A 25,540-nucleotide genomic window follows, 5' to 3' on the forward strand; every position below is an offset into this window, starting at 1 on the left:
TCTTTGAATGCCTCTTTTTTTCTCCTGTAAACTCTGTTGATGCCTTTGCCTAAAAAGCTCTACTTTTGCCTCATCTGACCAGAGAACATTCTTCCAAAACGTTTTAGGCTTTTTCAGGTAAGTTTTGGCAAACTCCAGCCTGGCTTTTTTATTTCTCGGGGTAAGAAGTGGGGTCTTCCTGGGTCTCCTACCATACAGTCCCTTTTCATTCAGACGCCGTCGGATAGTACGGGTTGACACTGTTTTACCCTCGGACTGCAGGGCAGCTTGAACTTGTTTGGATGTTAGTCTAGGTTCTTTATCCAACATCCGCACAATCTTGCGTTGAAATCTCTTGTCAATTTTTCTTTTCAATCCACATCTAGGGAGGTTAGCCACAGTGCCATGGGCTTTAAACTTTTTGATGACACTGCGCACGGTAGACACAGGAACATTCAGGTCTTTGTAGATGGACTTGTAGCCTTGAGATTGCTCATGCTTGCTCACAATTTGGTTTCTCAAGTCCTCAGACAGTTCTTTGGTTTTCTTTCTTTTCTCCATGTTCAATGTGGTACACGCAAGGACACAGGACAGAGGTTGAGTCAACTTTAATCCATGTCAACTGGCTGCAAGTGTGATTTAGTTATTGCCAAACACCTGTTAGGTGCCACAGGTGAGTTACAGGTGCTATTAATTACAAAAATTAGAGAAGCATCACATGATTTTTTTGAAGGGTGCCAATACTTTTGTCCACCCCCTTTTTTATGTTTGGTGTGGAATTATATCCAATTTGGCTTTAGGACAATTCTTTTTGTTTTTTCATTTAAGACAAATTAAATGAAGATAATAATAACAAAGAATTTGTTTGCAATCATTTTCAGGAAGAAAATGAGTATTATCTGACAGAATTGCAGGGGTGTTAATACTTTTGGCCATGACTGTGTATATATTTATATACCGTATATATATTCCCCAGCCTGGAATGATGATGCTTATTCCCCTCACTGGGAGCACCTCAATAACTCGCAACTATAATAGAAGCCTTTCTGGTGACTGACACATATATATATATATATATATATAAATGTCAGTGAGCAATAGTGCAAGTTCCACCACTTAAAAAGATGAGAGGCGTCTGTAATTTACATCATAGGTAGACCTCAACTATGGGAGACAAACTGAGAAAAAAAAATCCAGAAAATCATTGTCTGTTTTTTTTTTTTAACATTTTATTTGCATATTATGGTGGAAAATAAGTATTTGGTCAGAAACAAACAATCAAGATTTCTGGCTCTCACAGACCTGTAACTTCTTCTTTAAGAGTCTCCTCTTTCCTCCACTCATTACCTGTAGTAATGGCACCTGTTTAAACTTGTTATCAGTATAAAAAGACACCTGTGCACACCCTCAAACAGTCTGACTCCAAACTCCACTATGGTGAAGACCAAAGAGCTGTCAAAGGACACCAGAAACAAAATTGTAGCCCTGCACCAGGCTGGGAAGACTGAATCTGCAATAGCCAACCAGCTTGGAGTGAAGAAATCAACAGTGGGAACAATAATTAGAAAATGGAAGACATACAAGACCACTGATGATCTCCCTCGATCTGGGGCTCCACGCAAAATCCCACCCCGTGGGGTCAGAATAATCACAAGAACGGTGAGCAAAAATCCCAGAACCACGCGGGGGGACCTAGTGAATGAACTGCAGAGAGCTGGGACCAATGTAACAAGGCCTACCATAAGTAACACACTACGCCACCATGGACTCAGATCCTGCAGTGCCAGACGTGTCCCACTGCTTAAGCCAGTACATGTCCGGGCCCGTCTGAAGTTTGGTAGAGAGCATTTGGATGATCCAGAGGAGTTTTGGGAGAATGTCCTATGGTCTGATGAAACCAAACTGGAACTGTTTGGTAGAAACACAACTTGTCGTGTTTGGAGGAAAAAGAATACTGAGTTGCATCCATCAAACACCATACCTACTGTAAAGCATGGTGGTGGAAACATCATGCTTTGGGGCTGTTTCTCTGCAAAGGGGCCAGGACGACTGATCCGGGTACATGAAAGAATGAATGGGGCCGTGTATCGTGAGATTTTGAGTGCAAACCTCCTTCCATCAGCAAGGGCATTGAAGATGAAACGTGGCTGGGTCTTTCAACATGACAATGATCCAAAGCACACTGCCAGGGCAACGAAGGAGTGGCTTCGTAAGAAGCATTTCAAGGTCCTGGAGTGGCCTAGCCAGTCTCCAGATCTCAACCCTATAGAAAACCTTTGGAGGGAGTTGAAAGTCCGTGTTGCCAAGCGAAAAGCCAAAAACATCACTGCTCTAGAGGAGATCTGCATGGAGGAATGGGCCAACATACCAACAACAGTGTGTGGCAACCTTGTGAAGACTTACAGAAAACGTTTGACCTCTGTCATTGCCAACAAAGGATATATTACAAAGTATTGAGATGAAATTTTGTTTCTGACCAAATACTTATTTTCCACCATAATATGCAAATAAAATGTTAAAAAAACAATATGATTTTCTGGATTTTTTTTTCTCAGTTTGTCTCCCATAGTTGAGGTCTACCTATGATGTAAATTACAGATGCCTCTCATCTTTTTAAGTGGTGGAACTTGCACTATTGCTGACTGACTAAATACTTTTTTGCCCCACTGTATATATATTGTCAGACGAGGCTTATATGTAACGAGGAACTGGTGAGAGCATACCATACTGTGTTAGTGAGGAACTCTGACAGTGACGGTCGGGATATATATCTACTGTATATATCTATATATCTCTATCCCGACCGTCACTGTCAGAGTTCCTCACTAACACAGTGTGGTATGCTCTCACCAGTTCCTCATTATATATAAGCCCCGTCTGACAACATACTTATATTGGGTCAGAAACCAACCCTGGAGTAGCGAATAACAACCAACTAAGCGTGTGGACGTGGGGATTCGTGAATCGAGATAAATGAGCATTCTAAGATTAATTTTATATTTAATCGCCGAAAGGCGCACTAGAAAGACACAGGTATATATACAAGAGCCAATATACAAGTATACAGTCAGGGTTGTAGTACAAGGGTAGAATACGGATAGATTACAATTACAGTGTTATGTAGCATGAGAAGACAGGGATGCGCTGATGAACCACAGGTCCAAGTCTTTGTTACGTAATTCTCAGGTAATGGGCCTCCTGCCATAAGAAGAACGGAGTCCAAAATGAGGAGCGGTCTATTATTCCCTGGGCTGCTCCCTCCCACATGCTGCGCCCACTCCTGGGCTGTGCAGCCTTCCTCCTCCCATACCTGAGAGCATGGTTTTCCGACTGGAACCGTGGATGCCTATAACTTTCCGCCTGAAGCTCTAAATGGGACGGCGGCACCGCCACTGGGGTCTGCTGGATTTTATCTGTGCAGGGAGACCAAATACAGCTACCGTATTTAACCCCTTCATGACTGGAGCTTTTTTCGTTTTTTTTTTTTTTGCTCCCCTTTCCAGAGCCATAACTTTTTTTATTTTTCCATCAATATGGCGGTGAGGGCTTATTTTTGCGGGGCTAGTTGTACTTTTGAATGACACCATTAATTTTACCATGTCGTGTACTCGATAACAGGAAAAAAATTCCAAGTGCTGTGAAATTGCAAAAAAGCGCAATTCCACACTTTGTTTTTGTTTGGTTTTCCTGCTAGGTTCACTAAATGCTAAAACTGACCCGCCATTATGATTCTCCAGGTCATTACGAGTTAATAGACACCAAACATGTCTAGGTTTTTTTTTTACATAAGTGGTGAAAAAAAGTTTGCTTAAAAAGAAATTGCACCATTTTTTGTTATTGCACGCCGAGCTGACGTTTCCAATGATACCATTTTTGTGCAGATATGTTCTTTTCATCACCCATTATTCCATTTTAATGCAAATGTCGCAGTGACCAAAAAAAAGTAAGTCTGATGTTTCGATTTTTTTTTCTCGTTACGCCGTTTAGCGATCAAGTTAATCCTTTTTTTTTTTCTTTTTTTTTTTGATCGGCTGATTCTGAACGCGGCGATACCAATGTTTTTTTTTTTTTACTTTATTTTGTTTGGGGCGAAAGGGGGGTGAATTTTTTTTTTTTTTTTTTTAAATATTTTTAGAAACCTTTTTCTTTAACTTTTGGCATGCTTCAATAGCCTCCATGGGAGGTAGAAGCTGCCATAGCTCAATCGGCTCTGCTACATAGAGGCGATGCTCAGATCAACTTTGTAGTAGAATTACAGACTTGCTATGAGCGCTGACCACAGGGTGGCCAACACCCCAGTGACCCACAATCACGTGACGCAGTTCACAGTTGTGCGTATTTCCGGCTGGATGGCCAGAAGCTTTGTTAAATGCAGCTGTCAGTTTGACAGCGGCATTTAACTAGTTAATAGGCGTGGGTGGATTGCGATTCCACCTACGCCTATTGCGGCCACATGTCAGCTGCTCAAAACAGCGATGTTCTTCGATTTCTCGAGTGCATTTAACTCCCTGCAGCCACTTTTACTACACAAAAAGATGACTGATATGAAGGTTGAGGAGGGGATGAGAAATTGGATAACTGACTACCTATCAGATCGGCCACAGTTTGTACAGATGGGAGCAGTGGTGTCAAGCAGATTATTGAGCAGTGTAGGTGCCCCCCAGGGAACGGTGCTTGCGCCCTTTCTATTCACACTGTATACTTCAGACTTTCAGTATAAATCTGAACGTTGCCACCTTCAAAAATTTTCGGATGACTCTGTGGTTGTGGGATGCATTAGGGGAGATCAGGGGGATGAGGAATATAGAAGGGTGGTGTCGAATTTCGTGGATTGGTGCAATGGTAACTATCTACAACTAAATGTTAAGAAAACTAAGGAGTTGGTGGCCAACTATAGCAGGATAAAGATGGAATGCTTACCGATCACTATTGCTGGTCAGGAGGTAGAGCAGGTGGAGAGTTACAAATATTTGGGGGTCCATTTGGATAGCAAACTGGACTGGAGATGCCACTCAGAGTCTGTCTACAAGAAGGGGATGAGCAGATTGTATTTCCTAAGGAAACTGAGGTCTTTTAATGTGTGTAGCAAAATGTTAGAAATGTTCTACCAATCTGTGGTGGCAAGTGCCATCTTTTTTGCAATCACGTGCTGGGGTAGTAGTGTGCGGGCCTCTGATGCTAATAAGCTGAATAAGATTATTAAGAAGGCAAGTTCTGCTGTGGGCTGCAATCTGGACTCTTTTGGGGAGGTAGTGGAGAAAAGAACTCTGAAAAAGTGTATGATAATTATGAACAATAATGCACATCCACTATATGAGCTATTCATGAGACAGAAGAGCACCTTCAGTAACCGGCTTATACTCCTGAGGTGTAAGAAGGAAAAATATAGGAAATTGTTTGTGCCAGCTGCCATGGGAATGTACAACAATAACATTAGGGTAAAACCACCAAGGTGAATGTCTACTTATTTCTCTACATTTCAGTTCACTCGTTGTGTATGTCCTATTCTAATGTATAATGTTCTTCTGTCAACAAACTGTCATGTCAACTATGTAATTCCTTTATGATTTTTATGTTTTAAGTCGTGCTGCTGTGATACCATAATTTCCCACGGGATCAATAAAGTGTATCGTATCGTATGTCCCGGCTTTGATGTGGGCTCACTGCCAGAGCCCACATCAAAGCGGGGGATACTGACTTCTGTGTACTAATACGTCCGATGTCAGTAAGGGGTTGCTTCCTGGTAGCTATGCTTTATAACTCAATAACACAGACTACCAAAGGTGGCTGCATGGCATGGGCTTGTGGGGAAAGGAATGCAGATTCAGATTGTGCTCGGCTAGGATCAGAGATATTGCATTCTTATTATAGGTCATTTTCTAGATTCAGTATCTCGGAGCCTTGTGCTGTTGACTGGAATCTGCTGTGCCTCTTTCTGAGTACAACAAAGGAAGCCAGTTGGCTGGGAACTGCACAAAAGTTCACACCCCTGTAATAATTGTTGGTGACACAGGAACTATGCCTTTTGCCCCCCAAGTAGAGTTTCAAAGGCCCATTTGCTCGAGCTAATTAAAAAAAACATTGGTCTGGGGAAATGCCAAGGTGGGGGCTGAGCTTGGGAGCCAAACTGTATCTGACAGGGAATTCCATCAGATATCAAAATTATATCAATTAGATATCATTTTCCCATATCTCACAATTCACAATAAAAGCTTCAACTCTATAAAATTTGTGACTTCTGGAACTCCATACCCGTCACTATCTAACACGTGCCTAAGAATATTGATGTGGGTGGTGTGCCCAAGCCACGTTTACAGGTGCGTCGGTTTTTCTAGGAGAAATGTTAATTTTTAGTTATTTAAATAGTTATTGGGCATCGATCTCCAAGTTTTGAGGTCAACGTTAGATGCGATCCAGTAATTGTATGCGGAGATTACATGTTTAGAATGTGTGGTTAGATGTTTGTGAAATATGTAACCACAGTATAACATTGCTGCACGGTTAGTGACCAGACATGGCAATGAACACGTACTAATTCGTACATTGTTGCTTCTAATTTTGTAAACCAGTGTAATAACAAAGTGTGCTCCTGTTTATGGACATGGGAAATGTTTGTTCTTATGTATATTTTCAATAAATGAAGTAAAAAAAAATATATATATGCTTCAACGAAGTCCACAAAAAAGCAAGCCCTCACTCAGGTCTGTCATCTGTTATCCGAAATATAGGGGGTTTCCATGTTACTGGTAGCAAAAAGGTTCTGAAAAAGCTAAATTGCAATTTTCACTCGGCAACATCCACTGCTGCCTGTTAATGGAAAACACCCATAGAGTAAAAATCATCACTACATCTGTAAACAAATTCCCAAAGGGTTATAATTTCCAAAATGGGGTCACTTGAGGGAGTGGTTCCACTGTTTAGGCACATCAGGGGCTCTCCAAAAGCGACATGGCATCCGCTAATTATTCCAGTACATTTCACATTCAAAAAGTCAAATGGTGTCCTTCTCTTCAAAGCTCTGCTATGCGCCCAAACAGTAGTATTCCCCAACATATGGGGTATCGGTGTACTCAAGTGAAATTACTCCATACAATTAGTTGTGCAATTTCTCCCATTACCGTTATGAAAATGCAACACTTGGAGCTAAAAAGTTTTATCTGGGAGAAATGTGATATTTTTTTTTTTTCTCTTCACGGTTTCACGTTCTAAACTTCTCTGAAGCACCTGAGGGTTCAAGGTGCTCAATATACATCTAGATAAAATCCCTAAAGGGTCTAGTTTCCAAAATACACTGTGTGCAGAATTATTAGGCAAGTTGTATTTTGATCACATGATACTTTTTATACATGTTCTACTCCAAGCTGTTCAGAGCCAACTACCAATTAAGTAAATCAGGTGATGTGCATCTCTGTAATGATGAGGGGTGTTGTCTAATGACATCAAAACCCTATATAAGGTGTGCTTAATTATTAGGCAACTTCCTTTCCTTTGGCAAAATGGGTCAGAAAAGAGATTTGACGGGCTCTGGGCTCTGAAAAGTCCAAAATTGTGAGATGTCTTGAAATTGCCCAACTTTTGAAGCGTGATCATCGAACAATTAAGCATTTCATGGCAAATGGCCAACAGGGTCGCAAGAAGCGTGTTGGGCAAAAAAGGCGCAAAATAACTGCCCATGAATTGAGGAAAATCAAGCGTGAAGCTGCCAAGATGTCATTTGCCACCAGTGTTGCCATATTTCAGCGCTGCAACGTTACTGGATTAACAAAAAGCACAAGATGTGCGATACTCAGGCACATGGCCAAGGTAAGGAAGGCTGAAAAACTACCACCTTTGAACAAGAAACATAAGATAAAACGTCAAGACCGGGCCAAGAAATATCTTAAGGATGACTTTTCAAAGGTTTTATGGACTGATAAAATGAGTGACTCTTGATGGGCCAGATGGATGGATCAGTAAAGGGCAGAGAGCTCCACTCTGACTCGGATGCCAGCAAGGTGGAGGTGGGGTACTGGTATGGGCTGCTATCATCAAAGATGAACTTCTGGAACCTTTTCGGATTGAGAATGGAGTGAAGCTCAACTCCCAGACCTACTGCCAGTTTCTGGAAGACAACTTCTTCAAGCAGTGGTACAGGAAGAAGTCTGTATCGTTCAAGAAAAACATGATTTTCATGCAGGACAATGCTCCATCACATGCCTCCAACTACTCCACAGCGTGGCTGGCCAGTAAAGGTCTCAAAGAGGAATAAATAATGAAATGGCCCCCTTGTTCACCTGATCTGTACCCCATAGAAATCCGGTGGTCCCTCATAAACTCAGATCTACAAGGAGGGAAAACTACACCTCTCGGAACAGTGTCTGGGAGTCTGCGGTGGCTGCTGCAAGCAATGCTGATCGCAAACAGATCAAGCAACTGACAGACTCTATGGATGGAAGGCTGTTTAGTGTCATCATAAAGAAAGGTGGCTATATTGGTCACTAATTTTTGGGGGTTTGTTTTTGCATGTCAGAAATGTTTATTTCTAAGTTTTGTGCAGTTATATTGGTTTAGCTGGTGAAAATAAACAAGTGAGATGGGAATATATTTGGTTTTTATTAAGTTGCCTAATAATTCTGCACAGTAAGTTACCTGCACAGATATCCTCCTAAGATAACCAAATCTAAAAAAAAAACACTCCAAGTTCCAAAAATAATAAAATTAAGTTTTGATATTTGAGTCTTCTGGGTTGATTGAGAACATAGTTGTTGATCAATAATAGAAATAATCCTCTAAAATACAACTTGCCTAATAATTCTGTACACAGTGTAGTGTCACTTGTTGGGGGTTTCCACTGTTTAGGCACATTAGGGGCTCTCCAAACGCGACATGGCAACTAATTATTCCAGTAAATTTTATATTCAAAAAGTGAAATGGCACTCCTTCCCTTCCGAGCTCTGCCGTGCGTCCAAACAGTAGATTTCCCCCACATATGGTGTTTCGTCATGCTTAGGAGAAATAACACAACACAATGTATAGTCCATTTTCTCCTGTTACCCTTGCTAAAGTTAAAAATTTAAAAAATAAAAATCAGGTCTAAAGGTAAATTTTTATGAAAGAGAAAAGGAAATGTTTGTTTTTTTTCCTCCACATTCCAAAAATTCCTGTGAAGCACCTGAAGGGTTAATACAATTCTTGAATGTGGTTTTGAGCACCTTGAGAGGTGTAGTTTTTACAATGGTGTCATTTTTGGCTATTTTATGTCACATAGGCCCCTCAAAAATCACTTCTTCAAATGTGATATGGTCCCTAAAAAAAAAAAAAAAAAGTGGTTTTGCAAATTTTGTTGTAAAAATGAGATAGCTGGTCAACTTTTAACCCTTAGCTTTCTAGCAAAAAAAAAAATTGTTTCCAAAATTGTGTGATGTAAAGCAGATATGTGGGAAATCTTATTTATTAACTCTCGTGCGATGTGGCTCTGATTTAAGGGCATAAAAATTTAAGTTTGAAAATTGAGAAATATTCAACATTTTTGCCAAATTTGTTTTTTTGACAAACGCAAGTCATATCAAAGAAATTTTACCACTATCATAAAGTACAATGTGTCACGAGAAAACATTCTCAGGATCACCAGGATCCATTGAAGCATTCCAGAGTTATCTCATAAAGTGACAGTGGTCAGAATTGTAATAATTGGCATGGTCAGGAAGCTGAAAACAGGCTTCGGTGTGAAAGGGGTTATGTTCCTTTTTACATACAACAAACAGGACAAATATATGGATAAAACATCATTTTTTTGTAATATTCAATCTTGTGACCATCTTGACTATAAATAATATTCAATATCTATGTTTATAAATGTAAAGAGTAACTGTAGTTTTTCTTTTTTATAAATCAACTGTCCTCTTCTATTGCAGTAATGTTAAAAAAACAAAAAAAAAAAAACTCTTCACTGAATACAGATTTTACCTGAGAATGGAGAATGAAAAAAATCTTAACAAAATCTGCTTATTTCTCAACCAGGACTCATCATTCAAAGTTTCTTATTTTCATGTGTGCTGTTGACTTCTGAAATAACTTAAAAATTAAAATACCGTATATCCTCGAGTATAAGCCGACCCCCACCCCCCAATTTTGCCACAAAAAACTGGGAAAACTTAATGACTCGAGTATAAGCCTAGGGTGTGAAATGCAGCAGCTACCGGTAAATGTCAAAAGTAAAAATAGATACCAATAAAAGTAAAATTAATTGAGAACATCAGTAGGTTAAGTGTTTTTTAATATCCTTATTGAATCAGGAGCCCCATATAATTCTCCATAAAGTTTACGATGGCCCCATAAGATGCTCCATATTAAAATATGCCCCATATAATCCTCTATAAAGGTTAATAATGGCCCCATAAGATGCTCCATAGACACATTTGCCCAATATAATGCTGCACAAATGTTAATTATGGCCCCATAAGATGCTCATAAAGATATTTGCCCCATATAGTGCTGCACAAAAGTTATGGCCCCATAAGATGCTCCATACAGACATTTGCCTCATATAATGCTGCACAAACATTAATTATGGCCCCATAAGATGCTCCATAACGATATTTGCCCCATATAGTGCTGCACAAACGTTATGGCCCCATAAGATGCTCCATACAGACACTTGCCCCTTTTGCTGTTGCTGCAATATAAAAAAAAATCACATACTTAAGCTCTCCGTCGCTCAGGCCCCCGACACTTTCAGTATTCACCTGACTTTGTTCCGGCGCTGCTCCATCTTCAGCGTCTTCTGCACTGACGTCCAGGCAGAGGACGCGCACTAACGACGTCACCGCGCCCTCTGACCTGAGCGTCACTGCAGAAGACGCTGAATACGGAGCGGCTCCTGGAATGGGGAGCAGGTGAATATCGTGCAGCGCTTCCCCTACCCACTATACTCGCCTGCTCCTGGCGCTGTGCAATCTCTGGTTCTCCGGCGCCGCAGCTTCTTCCTGTACTGAGCGGTCACTGTTACCGCTCATTACAGTAATGAATATGCGGCTCCACCCCTATGGGAGGTGGAGCAGCATATTCATTACTGTAATGAGCGGTACCATGTGACAGCTCAGTAAAGGAAGAAGCTGGGGCTCCGGGGAGCCAGGGACCTGCAGGGACCGCGCCAGGAGCAGGTGAGTATAATTAGACAGACGCCACTTCCCCTCACCTGCCGACCCCTGAGTATGACTCGAGTATAAGCCGAGAGGGGGACTTTCAGCCCCAAAAAATGGGCTGAAAATCTCGGCTTATACCAGAGTATATACGGTAACTACTTTTTAACTTTTTATCATGTCATCAGTTTTGAACTCCAGTCCGCATCTATTGTAGTCTGCAAGTCATGTAGTAGTAATACCTTTATTATTCCAAGTGGCAGTGGCATCTGCTGAATGCCTTAGGCTGGTTTCACATTTGCGTTTTGATAACGCAACGTATTGTCTGCAACCGCAAACGCATGCAAAAACGCATAACGTGTTTTTTATCTGCATCAGCTTACGCATGACGGCAAAAAATCCACAGCGTTTGCATGCGTTTTCACGTACGTTTGCACTTTTTATGCTCATGCGCTCGATATTTCCAGGAGGGTGTGTTTCAATGGGTGTATCTAAATCCGTTCCTGGACATGCACAGGCCAAAGTACGCAAGCGCATTGAATGCATGCATACGCAAAGACATGCGTACGCATGCGTTCCCATAGACAGTAATGTTTTTTTAATGCACTCATCCGCATGCGCATGCCTGCGCATATTTGATGGAAATTTACCGCCTTAAAAATTCCAACATGGTGCGTTAGCTGCTCCCCGCTGCGAAAAAACGCATGCGTAAGCAAACACAGGCAAACGCATGCACCTGCGTCAACAATGTTAAAGATGGAAAATCAAGACACATGTGGATATATGCGTCAGGAACGCAAATGTGAAACCAGCCTTACTCTGATTCAAATAACACAAGACTCAGTACAGACTGAATTGTGACTACCAATAGCGAGCCATTCTCTATCGGAACTTGCCCCTGATTGCAGCAATCTTCCATCACATCCCATAGACATAGACCAAATGTGCATATCATTGGGTTTGGGTGTTGCAGTTGCTTTTAGGTTGAACAAAGTTTCTCACAATGGGAATAACATTTGACTTGTCTGTTGAAGCCTACAAACTGTCTACGTGCCTGCATCTACTCATTATAATGATTCTTAAAAGGAACCTGTCACCCCCAAAATCGAAGGTGAGCTAAGCCCACCAGCATCAGGGGCTTATCTACAGCATTCTGTAATGCTGTAGATAAGCCCCCGATGTATCCTGAAAGATGAGGAGGTTAGATTATACTCGCCCAGGGGCGGTCCCGGTACGATGGGCGTCGCGGTCCGGTCCCTCCCATCTTCTTACGATGACGTCCTCTTGTATTCACGCTGTGGCTCCGGCGTACTTTGTCTGCCCTGTTGAGGGCAGAGCAAAGTACTGCAGTGTGCAGGTGCTGGGCCTCTCTGACCTTTCCCGGCGCCTGCGCACTGCAGTACTTTGCTGTGCCTTCAACAGGGCAGACAAAGTACGCCTGCGCTGTAGCTGCAGCATGACTACAAGAAGAGGACGTCATCGTAAGAAGATGGGAGGCACCGGACCGCGGTGGGACCGCCCCAGGGTGAGTATAATCTAACCTTTTTTTCTCATCTTTCAGGATACATCGGGGGCTTATCTACAGCATTCCAGAATGCTGTAGATAAGCCCCTGATGCTGGTGGGCTTAGCTCATCTTCGATTTTGGGGGTGACAGGTTCCCTTTAATGGCCAGAAAAACAACTGTGTTATTTAAGGTTATTGTTATTCATGTTGTTATGTTGCAGTATCACTCAAGATGTTTTTTGGTGTTGAATATTAAAGGTAATTTGTCACCACATTTGACCGATCTAAACTACTAATATGGCCATACAGGTTATAGACGAAGTCCTACCTCTATGCCTGGCATCAGCTGTCTTGTTGCTGAGAAATCATCTTTTATCACTGTATACATAAGTGACTTCTTCCAGACTTCGGGGTGGATGATGCCTGGGGAGAACTCTGCCTCCAGAGCTTGTTTTACCTTGAAGGAGGCGTTACCAGTGTGAGACAAGTAATCATCAGAGAACAGGAGAAATTAAATTGGTCTTCTTGCAAACACATTTTTGCTTCTCTCTCAGCTTTGCTGAATTGTAACAATATTGCAACCCTGTCTGCTGGTGAGATGGGAGGTGAGAAGAACCTGCAGATGTGTCAGTTACCAGGAGAGCAGAGAGTGGCAATGTCACATCACACTGGTATCACTGGTAACCATGTCATATCACACTGGTAAATCCCCCTTATATTTAAAATAAGTTCCCGCCTTCAAACGCATTGATTATGAAGAGGAAGTGAGTAGCCAGCTGCAGCTCCCACTTCTCCTTCGGACGTTTAAGAAATCAAGGGGGAGACAGTGATGCCACTGGGGATTGGGTGCCATTCATAACCTACCAGTTCATGACTGGGTGACTGATTAGTCTAAGTTTGCACAATAGAGGCTTGTATAGGGCACTTTTCACATGTAGGTAATGCATAGTGTCTGGTTCTCAGCCTATTGGTAACTCCTGTACTATTTGATTAGGCGGGCTGGCCAGCATATTTTAGTTTGCAGTCGGTCTCTTTTGCTCCTGTATTTTTAGTCAGAATTTGTTGTTTTTGTTCTATATTTCCACTTCTATTAGCAAGGTTTTCAAAAGAATTAGCTGCATCTTTTTCTTGGCCATATATTTCCCATCCTATATTGCACTAGTTTAAAGCTCTCCTGAAGACTGTAGGAAGGAATCTACTAAATATGCGTTTTCCCAAGATGCAATCCATCTCTCACAAGAAGTCCATCATGCAAGTAATTCAGTCCATGGTCACGAAACAAAATGTTGCTGACATTTTCTGCACACTCTTCCATAAAGGCCCCATCTATCAAGTGTGTGGCTTATTTTGAATGTATGGACAGATACTCGAGTGTTTGCTTGGGAACTCTGCCTCTCCCTTAGGGGCTTCATAACAAAAGGGTGGATACATATGCACATGACTATTTTGAATTATTATTTTCCAACTTAAAATATTTAGTGCTGATGCGTAACACAAATCTGATTGCAAAAATATTTAAGCAGTGGTTGTAATGTAGCAATATACCGTATTTTTCAGATTATAAAACGCTCCGGATTATAAGATGCACCCCAAATTTTGAGGAGAAAAATAGGGACTTTTTAAAATAAAATTATAGTGCTGCTTATAATCCATGCTTCTTATTGCTTAATGGGGGTGGTGGCTGCGGTGAAGCTGGATCCCAGGGGGTCGCTGCTGGAGGCAGCAGGAGTGGAGTGATGTTGCAAGCTGGGATGAGGGGGTGTCCTGATGTACGGCGCGCCGCTACAGGAGTCCGATGCTGCAGGGGTGTCTGGTGGGTGTTTGGCGGTGCTGCTGCGGGTGCCGGGCAGCGCTATGTGGGTGTCCGGCGGTTCTGCCCGTTGTTGCTGCAGGTGTCTCTGGTGCTTCGGGGTATTGGATGCTGCTGCTGGGGGGCTTTGCCGACATTTTGTGAAAGGCCAGAGCTCCCGCAGTGCCATGGTTTCCTGTGCGATGGACTCCGGGAAAATGGCCACTAGGGAGCGGCGCATGCACAGATGGAGACAACCGCAGCAGCATCTGGCAGCCTGGCAGCACCGCCAGACACACCCTCATCCCAGGCTGCGACCTGCAGCAACGGTACCGATAAGGGGGGGAAAAGGTGCGTCTTATAGTCCGAAAAATAGGTATAAGCCAAGTGGGTGAATACTTCTGTAAGCCATTGTAGCAGCAACTTGGCTGCAATGTATAGGGTGAATTTTCATTCAAAATTTATTTTGTTGCGGATCTGTCATTTGAAGATATATAGGACCACTTGTCACATGGTGAATGTGTAATTTCTTTGTGCACCTGTATGCGAGGCGAGTGACATGGCTATATAACTTGGTCACAGCTGTGTCCAGTATTATAGTTCAGTCCTATTCATTGCTCCTAGTTGCAGGACCAGGTAAAACTGCTAGTGTACATAGAGATGGGCCTGGTAGGATGCTGCGCTCCGCATAGTGCCGCTGCTGCGCTCCGCATAGTGCCGCTGCTGCGCTCCGCATAGTGCCGCTGCTGCGCTCCGCATAGTGCCGCTGCTGCGCTCCGCATAGTGCCGCTGCTGCGCTCCGCATAGTGCCGCTGCTGCGCTCCGCATAGTGCCGCTGCTGCGCTCCGCATAGTGCCATTGGGGCTCACAATCTAAATTCCCCAACAGATTGTCTTTGTATGTTCTCATCGTGTTTCGAATGTGGGAGGAAACCGGAGAACCCGAAGAAAACCTACGCAAACTCTTTGCAGATTTTGTCCTTGGTGGTATTTGAATCCAGGACCACAGCACTAGAAGGCTGCAGTGCTATCCACTGAGCCACCAAACAATTATATTACCGCTATATAGTGACTAGTGATGAGCGAGTATACTCGGTACTCGAGATTTCCCGAGCACGCTCGGGTGTCCTCCGAGTATTTGTAAGTACTCGGAGATTTGGTTTTCTTCTCTGCAGCTGAATGATTTACATCTGTTAGCCAGCATAAGTACATGTGGGGATTCCCTAGCAACCAGGCAACCCCCACATGTACTTATGCTGGTACCGCCCCATGTGCATATTTGACAGCTATACACAATATGATGGACTCACACCTTCCCTACACATGGCACAGCTCTGCCAAATTAGTGTGTGTATGTATATATGTATATACTTGTGTGTAAGCTGAGATTTTCAGCACAATTTTTTTGTGCTGAAAACGCCAAAAGGCTTATACGCGAGTAAATTGTCCAGAATGCTGGCGAGGGAGGGTTAGCAGCGTAGTTGCAGCTGCCAGCTATCAGAAGACATTATACTCTCCCTCCGTCACTGCAACTCTGTCCCTGCATTTTCGTTGTCACGGCGCCGGCGGCTCTCCTTTCCTGTGCTGAGCTGTCACATGGTACCGCTCATTAAGGTAATGAATATGGATGTGTCTCCACTCCCATAGGCGTGGAGCACATATTCATTACCTTTTATGAGCGGTACCACATGACTGCTGAGCAGAGGAGAGCTGCCGGTGCCGTGACAACGGAGATGGAGGGACGGAGATGGAGGGACGGAGATGGGGGCAATGTGAGTCATACATACAACCAGGGGAAGGTGGGGAGCCGAGCCATGTGGGACTGGGGGAGCCACGCATACCAGGAAAGGGATGCGGGTGAGCCACGCATAGCTGGACAGGGATGAGGGGGGCAATGCAACTCTGCTTATACTCAAGTCAATAAGCTTACCCAGGTTTCCGTGGCAAAAGTAGGTGCCTCGGCTTATACTTGGGTTGGCTATACACACACGCACGCACGCACGCGCGCGCACACACACACACACACACACACACACACACACACACACACACACACAGTGTGATGTCCTGTATACAGCTGCCTGCAGGTGCTCTGGGACCACGAGTTGTTGGTGCAGCTTGAACTTACGCACTTACACACCAATCGAGTAATGCTGGAGCCGATGACTCCCACCGACCGCACTAATCGATCTGTGTCAAGCTTCAAGCTGGGCAATAAATCATCTCAACCTGCCTCAAAGCAACTGCAGACACCATGACAAGGGAAGATCTGACCCTGTTGGAGAACTCCTGCCCCACCCCCCTTGCACTCTCGGTCTGCTGACGCTCTGCCAGAATTGCCAGATGGCCAGTCTGGCCCTGGTTCTGGGTATATTCAAGGATTCAAATTTTCCACTAAGAAATATAATTGTTAAAAACTGCATAATTTTAACTTCTGTACCAAGTCTTAGATTTTCTTATTTGTATCCCTATTTGTTTTTGTTTAGGTGCCTGAGCTTGACTTGAACCCAGATGATCCTGATGCTTTTCCAGCTCTGATTTGATCTGACAAGTTTTTGGCTTATCCTGCATCTTCCAATGACTCTATACTAAAAGCAACTAAGTGTATGTGGGGGTTGTTTACAGGATTTATTTCTCTTGCTATTGATTAAAGTATTACTGCACTTTCATGTTTAGAAAATGGGGAAGAGATGTACACAGTGCCTTTTTTTTTTTTTTATTACTGTAGTTCCAGACTTTTTTTTTAGGACATCAAAAGCATTTAGTCTCGGGCATATTTTGTACTTCAGTTTGGGTTTCAAAGGATTAAAAGTTACTAAGGTTTGTAGAGAAGGGTTGAAGTTTGGATAGAGCATAAAATATAACTTTCTGTCATTTGACTGCAGTTTGACACAGTTGAGAAATTAAAGATGCTGTTTGTGCACTTTCATGGATTTGCATTTATGTTCTGTATTAGATCTATAAAAGTTGGATCGATGCAAGGAAAATGCCATCACTTATTTGCTATTGAATAGATTTACACTGAATAGTAAATGAAAGATGCAATAAAATGGGAAAAAAGTTAATTCTACTTCAATTGTCTTATGTCATTCACTTGTTAGCCCTCACCTTGGTTTCAACTCTCCTCTTCAGGGTAATTTCAACCCATGTAAGTTTTTTTTTTTTTTTCTTCTTGCTAATTCACAGAGGAGTAGGGTTGTCTATGCCAGGGGTCCCCAACTCCAGGCCTCGAGGGCCGCCAACAGTGCAGGTTTTCAGGATTTCTTTAGTATTGCATCGGTGGTAATGTGATCATCTCCACAGGTGATGATTCCATCCCCTGGGTAATACTAAGGAAATCCTGAAAACCTGCACTGTTGGCGGCCCTCGAGGCCTGGAGTTGGGGACCACTGGTCTATGCAGTGTACGTAACTAATTCCTGCTCCCACCATCCCACAAAAAAATTAAAATATTTTCTTAACACTTGTGACAGTATTGTTTTTTCTATCACCCATGACGGCACCCCAGAGAGAGTAGCTGCCCTTTAAGGACAGGAAACCTACAGAATAAGAGGAGGAGCATCTCCAGTTGCATCAGTGGTTTCCAGTTCTTGGAGGAGCAGCCTACACCCTTGAATCTGGGCAGCAACATGCTCTGCCCCAGAAGGCGACTGGTCCAGGGCCTATCTGCGTACTGCTGTGGCCAGTCAGATGGAGTACTGGCTGCTGCTTGGTTATAAGGCGGTGGTGTAAGTGCTTCTATGAAGCTGACTATCCACCAACTATGCATAATAATGAGGGAAGCAGGCATTAAAAAAAAAAAAAAAAAATCCGTGCTCTGATCTATTTGTGATGTGCTGCCTTTCAGTGGGGTATAGCCTAGCAGTTATGGTCAGCCAAAGGGGTCAACCGAGCAGAACTCTGCTCCACTTTGGAACGGTTGAGCCCACAGGCTTCAGAGGGGATCATTTGTAAGAAGCAATTCCTCCTCCTATTCTTATACTTTAAAATTCCTGAGGGGCTAGTGACCTCTGTGAATGTGCACCTTATAATAGGAGTTTGTTTATACCTACATTTGACAGCCTGGAATTTGAGCGATAAGCTGCTAGATGGGAGCTTGTTTTTGCCTAAACATTACAAAAAGGGTAGGAAGGTGATGACCACAAAAAATTATGACTGAACATGGTAGAAATATCTAATTGGTTCCAGATCAAGAATAGAGGACGATGTACTCGTTAAATCCATTTAGAATTTCTCCAGAATCGATTAAAGGTGCTACCTTCCAGCACAATATATCATGAAAACATGACCTGTTGGTGGCTCTTGAGGCCTGGAGTTAGGGAACACTGCTCTATAGGGACAAGGACACACAAGAGGTTAAATAGTGCCTCCCACCCTCATGCATCAGTGTTTTTCCTTTCCCTGTGAAGGGCAGGGCCGATGTTGGGGTCAGGCAGATCAGGCAGCCACCCGTGGGCCCCCTGCTCCTCCAGGGGTCTCAGCCAGTGGCTGTTATGGGGCCCCTGAGTAAGAAGTGCCCGACGCTGTCCTCTCCCCGCATCGCACATTCATCTGATCGGCATCATAGATGCCGATAAAGTTGAAAGCAGTGATGGATGAGAGAGCGGCATATGACGCTCCCTCTCCCATCACTCCCTCTCTCTGCCTGTGACTCAGCATGTTTCAGCAGTGGAGCTGATGAAGTGCTGAGATGCTCTGCAGAGTGCAGAAGTCACATCAGCTGGGGAATGAGGAAAGGTAAATATTGAGTATTATAGTGTGTGTGTCTGCATTATAGTGTGTATATTTGTGTGTGTGTCTGCTGCACGATGGTGTGTGGGAGGACTGCACTATACTGTTAGGGCTGCACTATACTGTGTATGTGGGGAGCTGCATTATGCTGTGGGGGTGGGGCCTGCATTATACTGTGTGGGGCTGCATTATACTGTGTTGGGGGGAGGTGGCATTACACAGTGTCCGAAGGAGGCTGCACTGTACGGTTTGTGAGGGTGGGGCCTGCATTATACTGTGTGTGTGTGGCTGCATTATACTCTACGAAGTACCAATGGAAGTGCATTTTACTATAAGTACTATATGGGACCTGCATTATACTGTATTGAGGACACTGTACCAATCATTCTTCCTCAGCCGGAGTAAGGGTAAGTGCACACGGTCAGTAAACGATGTTGGGTTGGATGTTGTGTACTTGTGCAGTGGCCAGATGTTACAGCATAGTCGATTGGATTTCAAGAAATCCCATCACTATGCATGCACAGACACCCGCAGAGATGGACATGCAGCGCGACTCTCCAGACCGCAGCATGTCAATTTATCTCGGTCTCCGCAAGAAAAATTTCACCCGTACAATTTATTGGATGCAGTGATTCTGCGTGGTTCAATGAACACATATGGATTCACCTGTGTTCAATAGCCGGCAGTGGACACGTTCAGTAATTGGCAGCGCTCTGGACTCAGCACGTGTGCACCTACCCTAAAGAGGCCAGGAAACAAGTATCGAACTTCAATATTGTTGATCATGCTCGTTTAGCGGCCTGAACTTAATGTTTGTAAATGCAACAGAAATGTTTGTGTGATGGTGCGATGTTAACATTTGGGGCCCCACTTTGTCTAAAACCGGCCCTGGTTAATGGCAGACGCATGAGAGGTACGCTTGCATGAGCAAAGATCTTACAGCCCAGAGGGACAAAGGAAAATTATAGAGTTTGTCCTTTCCTTCCTCCTGGCAAGAGGTTCATGGCCGATAAATCTCTGGCCAGAGGTCCTTTGGCTTTGCCAATCAAACCATGGATGTTGCTCCTAGTAATAGCCGCTTCACTCTATGGAGGGCTCTTGGCTCCTTGCCTCTGATGCACGAACAAGCGCAGAGGTCAGCTTTTGGTGACTCGTTCTTGCGTGCATTCCAAGATGGAACGCATTTCTGGTTTCCAGAGGAAGAGCACAGAATACTGCTCTAGCTGGGACTGCTACAAAGGCGCAGCTCTAATTAGGTGTACAAGAGCTGCATATGGAACAATATACTAATGGTGAATCACTGAGTGGAAGCCAGGTAAGGGATATTATTCTGATCTTGGCTTCGGAATTACCAGTAGAGCTGACTGCTCACGATGGAGGGATCAAATCCTGGTCTTTCTGACCTGCCTACAGAGTTGTCTCTAGGTCAAAATAAAGGAACCCCCAGAAAATCTACCTCAACTACTAAAGTGACAGTCAAAAGATGCACCACATGTAATGTGAAACTGAGAAGTATATAGGAAATAGTCATGATCAGACTGTATCGCCAAGATGGTAAAGGAGAAACAATCCTCTTTCATGATGGACATAAAGTCAATGACCAGAGAAGAGGTACAGAGCATGGTATCTAATCTCATTTCCCCTCATTCAACCGAGATTATGCCCAGTTATAAGAAACCCAGATAAAAGCGAGTGGGCAGCAGTGGCTGAAGGGAGTATTCATCAGCTGGCACCCGTGCTATAAATAAATTAAAATAATGGAATGGGTTCAACCAGCCAGGCAACACTATCTGTGGGCTGCAACCCTCAGGGTGTTTCCACGGGGCGTATTCCTTCAGTATTTGCTGCAGATGTGAGGTCTTATAGACAGTTGTGTGCCTTTCCATATCAAGTCCTATCAGTTTAATTAAATACAGCTGGACTCCACTGAAGGAGAACCATCTCAAGGTGGATCACAAGGAAATGGACAGCTTGTGACTTAAATATGATGTTTGAGCAAAGGGTCTGAATACTTATGACCATGTGATATTTCAGTTTTTCTTGTTTAATAAATTTGCAAATATGTCTACATGTTTTTTTTTTTTTTTCAGTCAAGATGGTGTGCAGAGTGTACATTAATGAGAAAAAATGAACTTTGTTTCATTGCAGCCATTTGGTAAATTAAAAAGAGTGAAAAACTTAAGTGTCCGAATACTTTCCGTACCCACTGTATAGATGAGTCTCCCGCCAGGGCCGTGGGGTACTCTGTACCTGGTCCTGCGTTTACAGAGGGATGTCACTGTGGCGTCCCGGTCCGTGACCCTGGGCGCCCATGTAAAAGGGGAAGGTCTTTAAAGGGAATAAAGTTTATGTTCGTGATGCCACCTGTGGTATTTGGTCAGTGGGGACCGACGCTGTTTTAAGGGGTCCCCTTAACAAGGTAAAAATCAAAGCCTTCCTCTAGTCCCGTGTTGTAGTCCCTGCCTATGGCTTCAGATAAGGTCCTCACAGATGTTCTCTCTCTCTTTCCCCCGTATAGGACAAAACCCGTATGACTAGTGACATGAATGTTTATAGGGACTCTAGCACGCCCCGGGCTCTAAAGGTGTCACCGTGTCTCCTGGGTATTAAGGTGGACAGATAACGTGAAGTTCAGCTGTCCTGCCGGTCTCTGCTGTAAGTCGTGGAGGCCCTTACAACCTCGGTGTTCCGGCTATCTGCACCTCAGAAGGCGGCAGCCTGCTCGGGGCTGGTCTCCCCCTGGTATCCTCTCCTGCACGTTCACTGCAATCAATTTGGCTTTCTCAACGTCTCTTTCCAGGAACTGCTGCACTGTGGCTACACAGCTCCGTAATCCCTCTTCTGCCTCAGACTGATCCAGTCTGTTTCCTGGCAAGAACTGTTCTCCCCTTTCTCTCCTAAACTAACATATGTATGGGGATTCACCTAGTGGCTAGGATCCAAAGCACCCCCTGGTGGCCTGGAGTGTGAATGTGTTGCATGCTTGTGTTTACCTGGTGCCAGTTATCCCTTCTTGCCTCCAAACGTAACATCACTCTCCCCACAAGGAAAGCAATGCTACTGTGATGAACAGGACCCTGGGGTGCCACACTAACACCCCCCCCCCCTCCTCCGATTAAATCCAGTACTCCCGGACTGGGAAAAGAACACTATTTTAGCAAAAAGACATACAATTTTTGGAATACTATTACCATGCAAAACAAGTTAATATTTTAAACTAAAGCTTCCCTTTATGGGAGGTGTGGACACTTAAAAGTAGGCCTACAATGTACATATGTTCTTGTAACGTTCAAGAATAAAGCAATTTAATAGAACAGTATAATAACTATGAAATGCTATTACCCGCTGTTTTGTACAGCTGACATGTGCACGCATGTGAAATCTCGATACACCCACCGCTATTAACCTGTTAAATGCCGCTGTCAAACGCTGACAGCGGCATTTATCTACCGCTTCCGGCCATGCGGCCAGAAATCAGCGCATCACATAATCGGGGGTCGGCGATGTGTCAGGACAGTAACCATAGAGGTCCTTGAAACCTCTATGATTACTGATGCTGGCCTGCTGTGAGCGCCACCCTGTGGTCGGCGCTCATAGCAAGCCTGCATTTCAGTTACATTGCAGCGATCTGATGATCGCTGCTATGTAGCAGAGCTGATCCAGTGGTGCCAGCTTCTAGCCTCCCATGGAGGCTATTGAAGCATGGCACAAGTTAAAAAAAAATGTTTTTAAAAATATGAAAAACAATAAAAAAATATAAAAGTTCAAATCCCCCCCTTTCGCCTCATCCTAAATAAATTTAAGAAAAAAATCAAACCCACACATATTTGGTATCGCCGTGTTCAGAATCGCCCGATTCTTCAATTAAAAAAAGCATTAACCTGATCGCTAAACAGTGTAGCGAGAAAAAATTTTGAAACGTTAGAATTATGGTTTTTTTTTTGGTCGCCGCGACTGCATTAAAATGCAATAACGGGCGATCAAAAGAACGTATCCGCACAAAAGGGGTGTCATTTTTTGCGTGCCGAGCTGACGTTTTAATAAGTCCTCACCTGACCCCAGATCACGAAAAATGGAGACGCTACGGCTATCGGAAAATGTTTTTTTTTTTTTTTTAAAGCATAGTTTGGAATTTTTTTCACCACTTAGATAGACACCTAACATGTCTAGGTGATTTTTTATGAATAGTAACAAAGAGAAAAAGAGTTTGTAGCCAGCTCACCGGTAAATCACCGCAGGTGCACGGAACTCCGCTGCAGGAAGACGATCCAATCATCAGAGAAACAAAAAAAAAAAAAAAAAAAAAGTTGAGTTCCAGCTCCTTAAAACATGACGTTTATTATATCCAAATATAAAATCCAAATGTCCATGGTGTGCAACCTCCCACCGGTAAGTACCTGGGATGACAGAGATAAACGGCTACGCGTTTCGATCGGAGTGATCTTTATCAAAGCCATACCTGGATCAGGCAGCTTCTCCTACTTATAAGGAGGCTCACCCAACCAGATCATTCATTTGAGTCACATGGCAATTTGACAAGTCCTTTCATCTAAAATCATTGTTCTATATGTAACAACATAACAAAAACAAAGGATTAAAATCACATTCAGCAATAATGTAACATAACTTCATGTCTTTTATTCAATCCTGTTGGGACGCAGGTGTTCAATTGGAAAATCCAATATGCTTCTCGTGTGAGAAGCCGGCGTCTAATGTCACCACCCCGACTGGGGGTATTAACCCGTTCAATGCCCTGAACCTGAAGAGTGACAGTGCTGCGTGCATGGTGCATAACAAAATGTTTGGATGCTGCTGATATATGACATAGGTAACACTCAGAATAATAACAGGAATATAAGTGTTCCCTAATGCGTGTTTTCAATTTTCTGGACGTACAGCCCACATACGACAGGTTACACTCTATGCATTTGATTTTGTATACCACATTGCAAGAATTACAATTGATGTACTGCTTTATATCAAATTTGATAGTTTCATCCGCATTATAAAATGTCTTTTCAATACTGGCGAATTTACATGTGCTACAATTTCGTGTACCACACCTGAAAAATCCTGGATAATTTAACCAGGTTCTGATGGATTTAGTTTTGGAGCAGAACAAGCTAGGGGCTATTTTATTACCAATGGTCGGGGCTCTTCTCGACACCACATTAATGCCAGAATTTAGTATGTTATACAGCTGCGGATCTTCATATAAAATAGGTAAATATCTGTTGACAATATCTCTAATTCTAGCGAACTGCGGGCTATATTGAAAGCATATGTATGGCTTTTGTTCCATTTGTAAATTTCTATGTTTTTGTGCTGTAACTAGTTCTTTGCGATCTTTTCCTGCTACTATTTTTTTAGCCCGATTAATTGTCCATTGAGGGTATTGTCGATATGTTAATTTATTTGCTATTTGATCGATTTCACCCTTGAGTCACCAGAACACATCACAAGCCAGTGAGGGGTAACACAATACTGCATTGCCAAAAGCAGCCATAGCAGGCATACAATTAAATCAATTCCGGTGGGTGAGTTCACCAGGATTAAAAGGAATTGCAGTTCAGAAAAAGATCTCAAGGGTGAAATCGATCAAATAGCAAATAAATTAACATATCGACAATACCCTCAATGGACAATTAATCGGGCTAAAAAAATAGTAGCAGGAAAAGATCGCAAAGAACTAGTTACAGCACAAAAACATAGAAATTTACAAATGGAACAAAAGCCATACATATGCTTTCAATATAGCCCGCAGTTCGCTAGAATTAGAGATATTGTCAACAGATATTTACCTATTTTATATGAAGATCCGCAGCTGTATAACATACTAAATTCTGGCATTAATGTGGTGTCGAGAAGAGCCCCGACCATTGGTAATAAAATAGCCCCTAGCTTGTTCTGCTCCAAAAATAAATCCATCAGAACCTGGTTAAATTATCCAGGATTTTTCAGGTGTGGTACACGAAATTGTAGCACATGTAAATTCGCCAGTATTGAAAAGACATTTTATAATGCGGATGAAACTATCAAATTTGATATAAAGCAGTACATCAATTGTAATTCTTGCAATGTGGTATACAAAATCAAATGCATAGAGTGTAACCTGTCGTATGTGGGCTGTACGTCCAGAAAATTGAAAACACGCATTAGGGAACACTTATATGACATAGGTAACACTCAGAATAATAACAGGAATATATCAGCAGCATCCAAACATTTTGTTATGCACCATGCACGCAGCACTGTCACTCTTCAGGTTCAGGGCATTGAACGGGTTAATACCCCTAGTCGGGGTGGTGACATTAGACGCCGGCTTCTCACACGAGAAGCATATTGGATTTTCCAATTGAACACCTGTGTCCCAACAGGATTGAATAAAAGACATGAAGTTATGTTACATTATTGCTGA

The 25,540-nt window shown here is 43.1% G+C and overlaps 1 protein-coding gene across 1 annotated transcript in view; it reads left to right on the forward strand.

The window, feature by feature from the left end:
- HABP4 (hyaluronan binding protein 4) overlaps positions 1-17,562 on the forward strand; it is a 246,856-nt gene extending 229,294 nt beyond the window's left edge. Inside the window, exon 9 of the mRNA XM_069762075.1 lies at positions 16,879-17,562. Coding sequence (XP_069618176.1) covers positions 16,879-16,935 — 57 coding nt within the window. The 3' untranslated portion in view covers positions 16,936-17,562. The remainder of the gene's footprint in view (positions 1-16,878) is intronic.
- Positions 17,563-25,540: the final 7,978 nt, after the last annotated feature.

This window comes from Ranitomeya imitator, chromosome 1 (assembly GCF_032444005.1).
Source record: "Ranitomeya imitator isolate aRanImi1 chromosome 1, aRanImi1.pri, whole genome shotgun sequence".
Classification (NCBI taxonomy): domain Eukaryota; kingdom Metazoa; phylum Chordata; class Amphibia; order Anura; family Dendrobatidae; genus Ranitomeya; species Ranitomeya imitator.